The 14,123-nt window shown below is 39.4% G+C and overlaps 1 protein-coding gene across 2 annotated transcripts in view; it reads left to right on the top strand.

Moving 5' to 3' along the window:
• The window catches only part of LOC134342376 (3',5'-cyclic-AMP phosphodiesterase 7B-like), a 173,070-nt gene extending 167,845 nt beyond the window's left edge, over positions 1-5,225 (top strand). For both annotated transcript variants that reach the window (XM_063040432.1, XM_063040433.1), the window contains exons 12-13: positions 434-514; positions 2,920-5,225. In XM_063040432.1, the coding sequence (XP_062896502.1) occupies positions 434-514; positions 2,920-3,128 (290 nt within the window). In that variant the 3' untranslated portion in view covers positions 3,129-5,225. The remainder of the gene's footprint in view (positions 1-433; positions 515-2,919) is intronic.
• The last annotated feature ends 8,898 nt before the right edge of the window (positions 5,226-14,123 follow it).

Genomic DNA, 14,123 nt, shown 5'->3' on the forward strand with positions numbered 1-14,123 from the left:
ACACACACTGCTTCTGTAACCCTGGGTGGGCCACTTTGATGTAGGTGATGGGAGCAGATATACTGAAATAGGCTGCCGGAATCATTGTTATCGTTGAGCACCCCTGCCCAAACCCTCAAAGCTTGAGCACTTAACCTCACACTGGAGTAAACTTTGCCCTCCAGTGAAGGCGTATTCATCCTTTCAAGGTCAATGCCTTTTCTAAAGACTCTATTTGACAATAATATCATAAGGCAATGCCATGTTCCATGCTCAGAGGCCTGAGTGTGTAAGTCATCATACATACTGGAGACTTGGTATTAGATCATGAGCTGTATATTCACAGTAGCACACTGATTAATTTAAAGCTACACAATTAATGCATAAGGTATGAAAACATTGTATTATGTGATATAATTTTTATTCATTTATTTCTTTCTTACTTGGCTTGCAGGTGACTTAGAGGAACGTTTGAAGCTTGAAGTTAGTCCACTGTGCAATCAGCTGAAAGATACTATACCCAGCATACAAATAGGTAAAATAAATCTGATACTTTTTACAGACTTATTTTGCCTTGAAAATTGTAGAGAAACGACAGGTTAAAATAATGCCCCTCTGCATAGTATAAGATCATGGTGAAGTTTCAACTTTTAAAGATTTCAAGGGGAAGTAATTTTTTGTAAGGTTGGAAAACTAGGACAGGTGCATATGATATAAAGTGCAGCAGATTTAGAAGCTGGGCCTACTCCACCCATTTTCTTCTATTAAGAAGCCTTTATTCCTCTTTTGTAGCAGGGAACCAGAGTCTTTATTTCCCCTGCATATTTTCTTTTTGAAGTTCAATATTTTTAAATATTAGAGATCTTCACCATGTTCCTAAATGTTTGCATATAACTATTACTAGGTGGATATAGATCATGCTGCAGACCTATATCTAGCTGTCCAGAACCTGTACCTTCAACATGAAATAGTGTGTGTTTTAGGAATTTACACAATAATGACTCACCTAAGTTCAGAGCTGTTGAGTGGCTGGTGTTTTGGCAGTAAGCATCAACTTGAAAATAGATCTGAATTTGATAAGCCATTTAAACAACCTGTTCTCATTGACCTGTATCAGGATCTTAGCCCTCCATACACCTCTCATCCACATACTTATCCAAACTTCTCTTAAATGTTGAAAATGAGTTCACATTCAACATTTGTACTGACAGCTTGTCCATTACGCACTAAGTGAAGAAGTTTCCCCTCATGTTCCCTTTTCCCTTTTCACCTTTCACCGTTAACCCATGACCTCTAGTTGTCCCACCCAATGGCAGTGAAAAAAGCCAACTTGCATTTATCCTATCTATACCCCTCAAAATTTTGTATCCCTCGATCAAATTTCCTCTCAATCTTGTACATTCCAAGGAATAAAGTCCTAACCTATTCAATCTTTTCATATAATTCAGGTCCCCCAGACCTGGCAACAGCCTTATAAATTTTCTCTGTACTCTTTCAACCTTATTTATATCTTTTCTGTAGGTAGGTGACCGAAACTGAACACAGTACTCCAAATTAGACCTCACCAATGTCTTGTACAACTTCAACATAACATCCCATGTCCTGTACGCAATACTTTGATTTATAGAAGCCAATATGCCAAAAATTTTCCTTACAACCCTTTCTACCTGTAATGCCACTTTCAATGAATTATGGACCTGTATTCCTAGACTCCTTTAATCTACCGCACTCCTCAGTGCCCTACTAGTCACTTTGCAAGACCTAACCAAGTTGGTCCTACCAAATTGCAACACCTTGCGCTTGTCAACATCGAATTCCTTCTGTCATTTTTCCAGCTGGTCCAGATCCTGTTCCAAACCATGGTAGTTTCCTTCACTGTCCAGTACACCCCGATCTTGGTATTATCCACAAAATTGCTGATCCTGTTTACGATTGATACAGATGACAGATAACATTGGACTCAGCATCGATCGCTGCGGCACTCCACAAGTCTCCAGTCAGAGAGGCAACCATCTCCTACCACTCTCTGGCTTCTCCCACAAAGCCAATATCAAATCCAATTTAAAACCTCTTCTTAAATGCCAAGAGACTAAACCTTCTTGACCAACCTCCCATGGGGACTTTGTCAGATGCCTTACTAAAGTTCATGTAGGCAACATCCACTGCTTTGCGTTCATCAACTTTCCTGACAACCTCCTTGAAAAACTATAAGATTGGTTAGACATGACCTACCATGTATGAAGCCATTCTGACTATCCGTATTCAGTCCATGTCTATCCAAATACTTAGATATCTGTTACCTTGGAATACCTTCCAATAACTTTCACATTACAGATGTCAGGTTTATTGGGCTATAATTTCCTGCTTTATTTTCAGAGCCTTTCTTTTACAGCAGAGCAACATTGGTTATCCTTCAATCCTCTGGCACCTCTCCTGTCACTAAGGATGATTTAAATATCTCTGCTAGAGCCCCAGCAATTTCTGTATTTGCCTCCCGCAGAGTACAAGGGAAGACCTTGCCATGCCCTGGGGATTTATCACCCTAATTGACCTCAAGCCAGCAAACACCTGTTCTCTAATCTGTATAGGGTCCATGAAGTTGATGCCATTTTACTATGGATCCTGTGTCTGTTGCCTGAGTAAATGCAGATGCAAAAAATCCATTTAAGATCTCCCCCATCTCTTTTGGCTCCATGCATAGATTACTATTCTGATCTTCCAGAGGACCAATTTTGTTCCTTGCAATCCTTTTGCTCTTAACATCTCTGTAGAATCCCTTAGGATTCTCCCTCACCTTGTCTGCTAAGGCAACCTCATACCTTCTTTTAGCCCCCCAATTCCTTTCTTGTGTTCTCTTGCATAATATTTTGCCTAACTTATTAATTGCTTTTGAATTAAGGTGAAGATGTCATTAATTTAGTACTCTCCTTTTGTTTTCAGGTTTTATGAGTTACATTGTTGAGCCCCTGTTTGTGGAATGGTCCCGTTTTACTGAAAACACAAGCTTGACCATAACAATGATGAGCCACCTGCGAAAGAACAAGGCAAGGTGGCGAGGACTTGTTCTCAGACGACATAATAGTGAGGAAAGTACAGCCCAAGTGAATGAAGACAAAAGCAGAACTTCTCAGGAAGTTGAACACCAGTGATCTAACTCAGTTAAATAGTCCAGTAAAAAAAATGCCATGTTTTTCTTCACAGACATTTTCTTTCTCAAAATTTTCTTTTGAGCGAAGTGAAGAAATCTTGAGGACTGGAAGAACACCTCCAGTGGAAAAGTAGGAAGAGACTATTTGACACTGAAGGACAATTCATCTTTACTAAGTTTCTTGATCCATCTTTAGTTTTGTAAACATGTGCCATATATTACCTCAGCAGCCTTCCAATTGAATAAAAAAAGACTTAGTATTTGAATTGCAGCAAAAGCAAAACTTCACTCCCAAATTATCAAGTTTAAGGCTCTAAGCTTTTTACCTAGATTTATACTGTTAGGGACAGCCTTGGCTAAAAATGAGTCTGAATAGAGATGGAAGAGCCTCTGAAAGAACTTCGTGGTGCAGTAACAAAACTTGTTCAGCAATGTGGCTTTGACTACAAATGTCAACTGTTGAAGAACACAATATTCAACTGTTCAGCTGGGCTGCACTGTTGCTAAACACCAGCTTTGAAAGAACTCTCAATCTCTTGGATTTAAGTATGCACTGAGAATAATACTTTTTTGGGAATGACAACCAAACTTTTTCATTTTTATACCTTTTACATTAGAAAGCAGATGTGGCATTCAGAACTGGATTGCATACCTACTGAGTACATGTTTAAATTCATTCTTGTATAGTTATAATAACAATAAAATTTAAGATGGAGAGATGTAAATATGATCAGTTACAAAGCTTACACAATTCCAGGTTTTAATCTGTCCCAGTGTGTCTGTTTTTCTAGGAGTAAATATTATATAGAAGGGACAAGAAGAAAAGAAAGATCGGTACATTTAGAATTCTGCATTGAGAATATGTTTCACTGTGAACAATAAATACCATTGGTATTAAAACAAAAGCCAAAAATTAGAACTATAGAACAAATGTAAATAGTTATATTACACTAAAAATTTTAAAACTATAAAGCCTTAATGTTGCACCCATTGCCATATTTTTACTGTTTTGATAATTAAGCACATTCTTTGTATTAGACTAATTGTAATTACTAATTACAGCAAGCAGTTTTATTTCTATTGTTAAAAAAGTAACAATTCAATAACAATGTAAACATTCCATATTTTTCTTACATTATTTAAATTTATTTGTAATTGTTCGCTGTGGTCATTGAGGATTATTTCCATTTGCCTCAAGAGGATAAGGAGGCAAATTTATTTCAATCCATTCAAGTTGAAAACCATTTGACAGTTTTGAAAGAAGTTGCCATTTTCCCAAATTCCCAGAATACCAACAAGGTTCAAGAAGGTGAAGGTTTCTTTCTAAAATGTACAAATAAGAAATAAACAGATCAGGTCTGAATACCATGTGGCCGTATCCCAGAAAAAGAGGTATTGAAACTATTTGTTATACTACAGCTGTGAATGAAAATCATTCACAACCCAGTTGCAGAAATGTTTTGTCATAAAGTCTTCTGTTTTCTAATGAATAATAAAACATTTGTATGTATTTCTGTTCAGAGGTAAGGAAATAAACTGTATAGTTGCGCCATAATCTATTAAGGTAAGGCAAGCTTGTGGGTTTGAACAGCCAGTTTCTATTTCTTTGTAACCTTGAATTTGATATACATAAATATAAACCTCCTATGTTATATATAAATAACTTTCCTCTTACAGTTATATGTACACCTAAACTTCAATCAACATCCCATGGGCACTGTTCTGATTTAGAGGTTAGGTTTTTAAAGTACATTCCTGTAATCTATGTAAACAAGCCTTACAGCTGTATGATAGTATCATTTTAATGTAAACTTTGTCTAATGTTAAAAACGTGATGCATATTCTGTGAAATTTGCTGTGACTGCTATGCAGTGTTGCCAAGAATCATTATTTCTAAAAAAAACCTAAATTTTAATCAAGAATGCAATGTATAATTTCAGTTCAAGGTTTTGGACTGCAACAATTAATCATAAATAGACTTTTGTAAATGTTATTGTTTCCAATTATGAAATATATAAACATCTAAACCAAAATGGTATATCAACCTAATTGGACTGATGGTGATTTTAATATTTAGTTTACACAAGTGTAACATAAAGGAATAATCAACATATTCTTCTGTTGTGAGCTAATTTTATCATAGTATGCAGATTCATTCAAAATTTAGTCAAACATGGTAAATAATATTGAGTGATTTGATTGGTCAAAATTTCATTGATGTTTGATGCATATCGTAGTGCCTATAAGTGAGTCTGAAGAGCTGGTTGCTGTGTAACTTCTAGCTCTATGAATTTGAATTTGACTTTAGCTCTATAGTCTACACAATGCCCATATGAAATACAAGTAGACTTTTCAGCTCCTTAGACATGCTTTGCCATTGAACAAGATAATAGCCTGTTTATCTCAGACAATATTAACTTACTCTGCCTCCATGGCCTTTGGTCCCTTTAATATCCTCATTGATAAATAATTGATGTAGCCTGCGCCAACACCTCTGGAAATGGAAATGGAAACTGCAAAGATCACTTCCTAGTCTCGGTTCTCCACAGCCTATGCATCCTTTTAAGACTGCAATCCCCAGTTCTATAATACTGAGATAGGAGATACATGTCTATCCTCCTGAAGTATCTAAGAATTCTGTAAAATTTAATGAGGGTTTCTCTGATTCTTAAACTGAGGAAATAGTAGCCAAGGCACCTCCAGCTTTCCTCAAAGGACATACTAGGTATACCAGGAACCCATATGATCAATCTTCACTGCATGTCCTTTAAAGTAAGGAGATCTTTTCTTTGATTAAGGAGACCAGAATTGTACACAATATTCTGGGTATGGTCTCACCTATTTAATTCTTGTGCCATTTCCTTATTCTCAGTTATAAATTCTTCCCATCTGTCTGTAAGAGATCAACATTTACCATTGCTCATTTTTTCCTGTCTCCATACCTCTAGAACAAGGGTTCCCAACCTGGGGTCCACAGACCCCCCCCCCCCCACCCCAGCTTAATGATACAAGTCCATGGGATAAAAAGCTTGGAAGTTCCTGCTCTAGAAGTTCTTGCAGTCCGTTTTCATATTTCTTGATAGATTTTCCTTGGTCACCTTTTGATTTTTAAAATGTCTCAATTCTCACTTGTTATCTTTGTCTGACAACTTTCAACCTTTTCCCTTGATTTATTACTATTTGTACTTTCTCCTATAATCCATGACTGGATTACTTTTCCTGCTGTATTTGTAATGCACAGTATATTTGTCTAGATCATGTACTATTTCTTTAAATGCTTGCCATACCTTTTCTCCCTGCTTATTAAGAATCTATCTATCTCTGCCTCAGAGATCAAACATAGAGGAAGAAAGTTCCAATACTTAATCCTCAAAGAAAAATATTCTCCTCATCTGCCTTAAGTAGGTGACCTCTAATTTTTAAACAGCAACAGCAAAGATTGTACTACAAGAGGAAACATTCTCTCCACATACTCGCAAGGTCCCTGTATCTCCAGTTTTAATCCAGTTTCATCTCACTTTTTAAATTCCAGCAGTTGCATGCATATTGTCCTAACCTAATCTTCCTCATAGGACAACAGTTCTTAAAAATCTAGAAAACCTCAAAATAACCACGCATATACGTTAGAAGATCATAAAACAGTGTAGGAACAGTCCGACAGCCCAGGATGTCTGCACTATGATGCCAGTACATGGTCTGTATCCCCCTATTCCTGCGCCTATATAACTGCCTCTTAAACATTGCTATTAATACCAGCTTCCACCCTTCCTCTAGCAGCACATTGCCTCATAAATCTCCTTTAAATGTTCTCCCACTTTCTTTAATCTATGCCCTTGAGCATTTGAGATTTCCACCCTGGAAAAAAAATGACTATATGCTTCTCATAATTTTATATATTTCTCCAAAGGTTGCCCCTCAGCTTCTGACACTACAGAGAAAACAATCCAAGTTTGTCCAAACTCCCCTAATAGCAAATATTGTGTGATCCATCTGAGTGAACCTCTTCTGTACCCTCTCCAAAGCCTCCATATCCTTCCTGAAAGTAGCGACCAGAACTGCACACAATGCTCCAAATTTGGCATAACCAAAGTGCTGCAACATGACTTCCCAACTGTTATAGTTAACACACCAACTGATGAAGGCAAGTATGACACTTTCATGGAGTTATCAACTTGCACCCCAAGATCACTTTGTATATAAATGCTAAGCACCTATCAAATACTGTACATTTTAACATGTAACCTAGTGTAACACAGAGATCCTTGCAATTCACCTCTAGTAACAGCCCTCCACTCCTACCCTACGTTTTCTTATGGCAAAGCTATTTTGAATTCAATTTACCAAGTCTCCATGGAGCTTGTGGCACTAATCCTTCTGGATAAGCCTACTACAGGGATGTTGTGCAATGATTTACAAGTCCATGCAGATAGCATCCACTGCCCTGCCTAAAAAATCTCAATCAAGTTTGTAAGACATGACCTACATCACACAAAGCCATGCTGACCATCCCTAATAAGGTTGGGCTTTTCTAGATGAGAATAGTCCATGCTTACATGTTAGGACCTGCAGCATTAGCTTTCATTTTTCACATAGGCTTTGATGCATCACTTCACCAAATCCCTCCTGGGAATTTAGTGTGCAAGATCCATTGGTTCCTTTCCACTTACCAAGTTATTTCTTCAAAGCATTCCAATAAATCATCAAGCATGATTTCACTATCAGAAAACAATTTCAGTTTTGCCAGATTACCTCGAATTTTAAAAAGTGTAATAGATCTGCTTCATAATAACTCGCGAGGTTTTCCCAAAAGTTAACTGGCTTGATATCGACTTTTTTTCAATCTCTCCCCAGTTTTGAACAAATGAGTGTTTCATTAGCTTGTTTTCCAATATAATAGCACCCTAACCAAATTTTGGGTAATTAAAAACTAAGTAGCAACCATCTCAAAAGCCACTTTTTCAAGGTTCTCATGGACTTCATTCCTAAAGTTTTAGAAGCCTGTAGCTCCAAAAATTTGTCTAGTACCATGGCCCTTGTGTACACTTACTGAGTCGATGCCTCTCTTCTAATTAACTTTATCCAGGATGTATCCTTTAGAGTGACTGAATACAAATTACATGTTTATCTGTCATCTCCATGTTTCTCATAAAGAATTCCCCAGACTCATTTAATATAGGACCAACACTCACTTTGTTAGCCATTTCCCCTTATCGCTATAATATTTTTGCATTACGCAATGAAATTTTTATCAAAACTCCATCATTTGGCACACCACGGATCCCAAAGAGAATTTGGATTGTGTGGCGGGGGGGGGAGTTTAAAAGCAGCATTTGGGGGTATCAGGACAATCTGTGGACCAGTTCCTGAGGAGACATTGGATTGTACATAATTAGGCACTTGGCAAGGTCCAATAAAAAGAAGATACATTTAAGCATTGAGGCCATTGTGGGAGCAGCCATTGTGTGAGTGGGCTATTGTTGAGATTGGGGAGTTCAGGCTTTGGCTCAGAGAGGCAAAAGCTGTAGGTAGAATTTTTTGTTTAATTTTTCTTTTTACTTTCTCTTTACACAGAGAAGTGGGGATGCTCCTCTTGCAAGGGGGAAGGCAGGGAGACCTCCAGTGTCCCTGATGACTACACCTGAAAGAAGGTTATACAGGGAGGAAATTGCACCCAAAATGCAGGACACGGTGACCATCCGTAGGGGTAAGGGGTTAGACTCAGTGAACAGCACCACTATGGCCATTCTCTCAACAACAGCTTTGGATACTGTTGCAGGGGGGAGGGTTGACTTAGAGGAAAGCCACAGTTGTCAGATCTCTGGCACCGTTTGGCTCTGTAGCTCAGAAAGGAAGGGGAGAGAAGAGGCAAGCGGTAGTGATAGGGGATTCAATGGTTAGGGGAACAGACAGGAAGCTCTGTGGATAAGAACAAGATTGCCGAATGTTATGTTGCCTCCCAGGTTCCAGTGTCAGGGACATCACAGATCAATTCCAGAGTATTCTTAGGTGGGAGGGTCATGGTCCACGTTAGTAAAATTAAAATTTAAAAATAAAGGGCACAAAACAGCTCACAATACTCCCAGTGAGGCCTCACTAGTGCTTTATAAAGTCTCAACATTACATACTTGCTTTTATATTCTAGTCCTCTTGAAATGAATGCTGACATCGTATTTGCCTTCCTTACCACAGACTCAACCTACAAATTAACTTTAGGGAATCCTGTACAAGGACTCAAGTCCCTTTACACCTCGGTGTTTTTTGTATTTTCTCTCCATTTAGAAAATAGTTGTTTCTTCTACCAAAATGCATGACCATTTACTTCCCAACACTGTATTCCACCTGCATTTTAATTGCCCACTCTCCAAATCAGTCTGTAGCTTCTCTACCTCCTCAAAACTACCTTCCCCTGCTCGTCCACCTATTTTCATTTCATCTGCAAGCTTTGCAACAAAGCCATCAATTCCACCATCCAAATCATTGACATATAACATAAAAAGAATTGGTCCTAACACCACTACTCACCAGCAGCCAAACAGAAAAGGCTCCCTTTATTTCCATTCTTTGCCTCTTGCCAATCAACCACTGCTTTATCCATGCTAGAATCTTTCCTGTAATACTATGGGCTCATGGCTTGTTAAGCAGTCTCATGTGTGGCACCTTGTCAAAGGCCTGAAAATCCAAGTACACAACACGAACCGATTCTCCTTTGTCTGTCCTGCTTGTTGTTTCTTCAAACAATTCCAACAGAATTTCCAGGCATTATTTTCCCTTGAAGAAACCATGCTGACTATGGCAGATTTTATCATGTGCTTCCAAGTACCCCAAAACCACATCCTTGATAATTGACACCAATACATTTCCAAACATTAAGGTCAGACTAACTGGCCTCTAGTTTCCTTTCCTCTGCCTCTCTCCCTTCTTCAAGAGTAGAGTCCCATTTGCAATTTCCCAATCTTCCAGAATCAGTCCAGTATCTAGTGATTCTTGAAAGATCATTACTAATGCCTCCACCATCTCTTCAGCCACTCATTCAGAATTCTGGGGTGACTTATCTACCTTCATACCTTTCAGTTTTCCAAGAACCTTCGCCCTAGTAGTGGTAACTTCACACACTTCATGACCCCTAATGCCTGGAACTTCCACCATACTGCTAGTGTCTTCCAAAGTGAAGACTGAAGCAAAACAATTATTCAGTTCATCAAACATTTCCTTGTCACCCATTACAACCTCTCCAGCATTGTTTTCAAGTGGTCCGATATCCACTCTCACCTCTCTTTTACACTTCATGTATCTGAAAAAACTTCTGGTATCCTCTTTAATATTATTAGTTAGCTTATCTTCTTGATAACTTTTCTAGTTGCCTTCCGATGGGTTTTAAAAGCTTCTCAATCCTCGAACTTCCCTCTAATTTTTGCTCTATTATATGCTCTTACTTTGGCTTTTATGTTGGCTTTGACTTCTCATGTTCGCCTCGGTTGTGTCATCTTTCCTTCAGAATACATCTTCCTCTTTGGGATGTAGATATCCTGTGCCTTCCAAATTGCTTCCAGAAATTCCAGCCATTGCTTCTCTGTCATCATCCCTGCCAGTGTTCTTTTCCAATCAATTCTGGCCAACTCATCTCTCATGCATCTGCAATTTTCTTTACTCTACTGTAATACTGATACATCTGACCTTAGCTTCTCCTCCTCTAATTTTAGTGTGAATTCGATCTTATGATGATCACTTGCCCCTAAGGATTCTTTTACCCCAAGGTCTCTAATCAATTCCAGTTCATTGCAGAATACCCAGTCCAGAATATCTGATCCCCTATTGAGCTCAACACGAGCTCTAAAAAGCCATCTCATAATCATTCTAGAAATTCCTCCTCTGGAATCCAGCACCAACCTGATTTTCCCAATCTACCTGTATATTGAAATCCCCCATGACTGTTGTAACATGGCTCTTTTGGCATGCATTTTCTATCTCCTGTTGTAATCTTTAGATCACATCCTTACTCTGGTTTGGGAATCTGTATACAATTCCCATCAGGGTCTTTTTACCCTTGCAGTTCCTTGGCTCTATCCACAATAATTCAACATTTTCCAACCCTATGTCACCTCTTTCTATTGACTTGATTTCATTTCTTACCACAGAGCAACAGCGCCCCTTCTGCCTTCCCGTCTTGTCCTTTCAATACAATTGGTTGTTAAGCTCCCAGCTATAATCTTCTTTCAGCCATGATTCAGTGACACCTACAACATGATACCTGCCAATCTGCAACAGTGCTACAGCTTCATCTACCTTATTCCATATACTGCACACATTCAAATATAACACCTTCAGTCCTGTATTCACCTTTTTCAATTTTCTCTGCCTTTTACGTTGCAACTCATCCTGCTGACTGCAATTTTGCCCTAACAACGGCCTCTCTTCATTACACATTGCCTCTGTTTGTAAACCAGCTACCTCATCTTCAGCACTATTATCCGTCTTTCCTATGATATTCTTGCATGGAAATATAGAGCAGCTCAGGCCGCTAGTCACAACATGCTCAACCTTTTGATTCCTGACTTCGTCTGAGGTCTTACCAGCATTTTCCTCCACAACCTCTCCACTAACTGTTCTGACATTCTGGTTCCCATCCCCCTGCAGCTCTAGTTCAAACCCCACTGTGTAGCATTAACAGTCTTCCAGCTAGGATATTAGTCCCCCTCCAGTTCAGGTGCAAACTGTCCCTTCTGTACAAGTCCCGCCTTCCCTGGAAGAGAGCTCAACAATCCAAAAATCTTATGACTTCCCTCCTACAGGAGGGAACTCCTTAGCCATGTAACCTGTATAATCTTCCAAGTTCAGGCCTCACTAGCACATGTTACGAGTGGCAATCCCAAAATCACAACCCTGGAGGTCCTGCCCTTTAACTTAGCACCTAATTCCCTGAACTCTCTATGCAGAACCTTGTCACTTGTCCAATCCATGTCATTGGTGCCTACATGGACCACAACTTCTGGCTGTTCACCCTCCCACTTAAGAATACTGAGGACTCAATCCGAGATATCCTGGACCTTGGCACCTGGAAGGCAACATACCATCTGGGTATCTCGTTCTTGCCCGCAGAACCTCCAGTCCATTCCCTCAATTAACAACTTCTCTGGCAGCACAGCGTGCCTCTTCTCCCCCTTTCCTTTCTGAGTCACAGAGGCAGACTCAGTGCCAGAAACCTGACCACTGTGACTTTCCTCTTCCCCGCAACAGTATCCAAAGTGATGTACCTGTTGTTGAGGGGGATGGCCACAGGCGTACTCTGCACTGGCTCCTTAACCTCTTTGGCCTTCCTGACTGTCACCCAGTTTCCTGTATCCTGCACCTTGTGTGTAACTACCTCTCTATATGTCCTTTCTATCACTCCCTGAGCCTCCCAAATGATCTGGATTCTTAGAAGCTGCAGCTGGATGCACTTTTCACAGTTATAGTCCTCAAGGACACTGGACGTCTCTTGCGTTCCCACATCCCGCAAGAGGAGCATTCCTGTATCCTGCCTGGCATCACTACAGTCCTAGCTAAACAAATATAAAGGAGGGTAGGGATAAGAAAAACTCAACCTTGGGCTTTTCTCTTGCTTTCTCTGACTGAGGCTTCTCTTCACAGAAGCCCCAAGATGATCACTCTGACTCTGCTTACTCAGACAACAGCTGCTGTGCTTCCCACTGCCTTCCTTTACTTTGCTCTTGCTAATCAATCCCAGCTGATTGGTAGCTGGTCGAAGCACTTTTTCATAAATTACTGTGAAACTCTGCCTTTAACATTTCTATCACCATCCTGATTAAAAGGTAGCGTTCTAATGCACTCCCCACTGTGGATTGTAACAACTCAGAGAAAACTGACACAAAGCACTGCTTTTAAATCTTGAACAACAAGTCTGAGTGTGGTGGGACTAATGTTCTGAATTGTGTATATGTCAATGCAAGGAATATTGTAGGAAAAGAGGATGAGTTTAGGACATGGATCAGCACATAGAATTATAACTCTGTGGCCATTAGTGAGCACTGGGTGTAGAAGGGGCAGGACTGACAGCTCAATGTTCCAGGGTTCTGTTGGTTTAGGCATGGTAATATGGAAGGGATTAAAGGGGGAGGAGTGGCATTATTAGTCAGGGAAAATGTCACCACAGTGACAACTGGAGAGCTCATCTACTGAGGCTATGTGGGTGGAACTGAGGCATAAAGAAGGGATGACCATGTTAATGGGATTATATTCCCACACACTCAACAGTATGTGGGATTTGGAGGTACAAATTTGTAGAGATTGCCCACTGTTGCAAGAAACAGGGTTGTGATAGTAGGTGATTTTAAATTTCCACACATAATGATTCCCATATTGTAAAAAGGCTGGATGGGAAAGAGTTTGTCAAATGCGTTCAGGAATGTTTCCTTAATCAGTACATAGAGGTCTCAACTAGAGACCATGTGATACTAGATCTCCTATTAGGGAATGAGACAGGGCAGGTGACAGAAGTTTGTGCAGGGAAACACTTTGTATCTAGTGAGCATAATGTACTAGTTTCAAATAGTTATGGAGAACGATAGGTCAGGTCCTCGGGTTGAGATTATAAATTTTGAGAAAGGGCAATTTTGATGGTATCAGAAAGGATCTGGGAAGTGTAGATTGGGACAGATTATCTTCTGACAAAGGAGTACTTGATAAATAGGAGGCCTTCCACTTTTGAGAGTACAGGGATTGTATGTTCCTGTCAGAATAAAAGACAGGTTAACTAGGTTTATGAATCTTTGTTTTTGAATTGAATTGACATTATTTCTTACATTCTTCACATACGTGAGGAGTAAAAATCTTTATGTCTCCATCTAAATGTGCAATGTGCAATCACAGTAATTTATAATATATAGACCAGTCAATGTAACGTAGAAATACACACAAATCAGCATGAGTTAGTCAGTCTGATGGCTTGGTGTAAGAAGCTGTCCTGAAGCCTGTTGATCCTGGCTTTTATGCTGCGGTA

Source organism: Mobula hypostoma, chromosome 2, assembly GCF_963921235.1.
Source record: "Mobula hypostoma chromosome 2, sMobHyp1.1, whole genome shotgun sequence".
NCBI lineage: Eukaryota > Metazoa > Chordata > Chondrichthyes > Myliobatiformes > Myliobatidae > Mobula > Mobula hypostoma.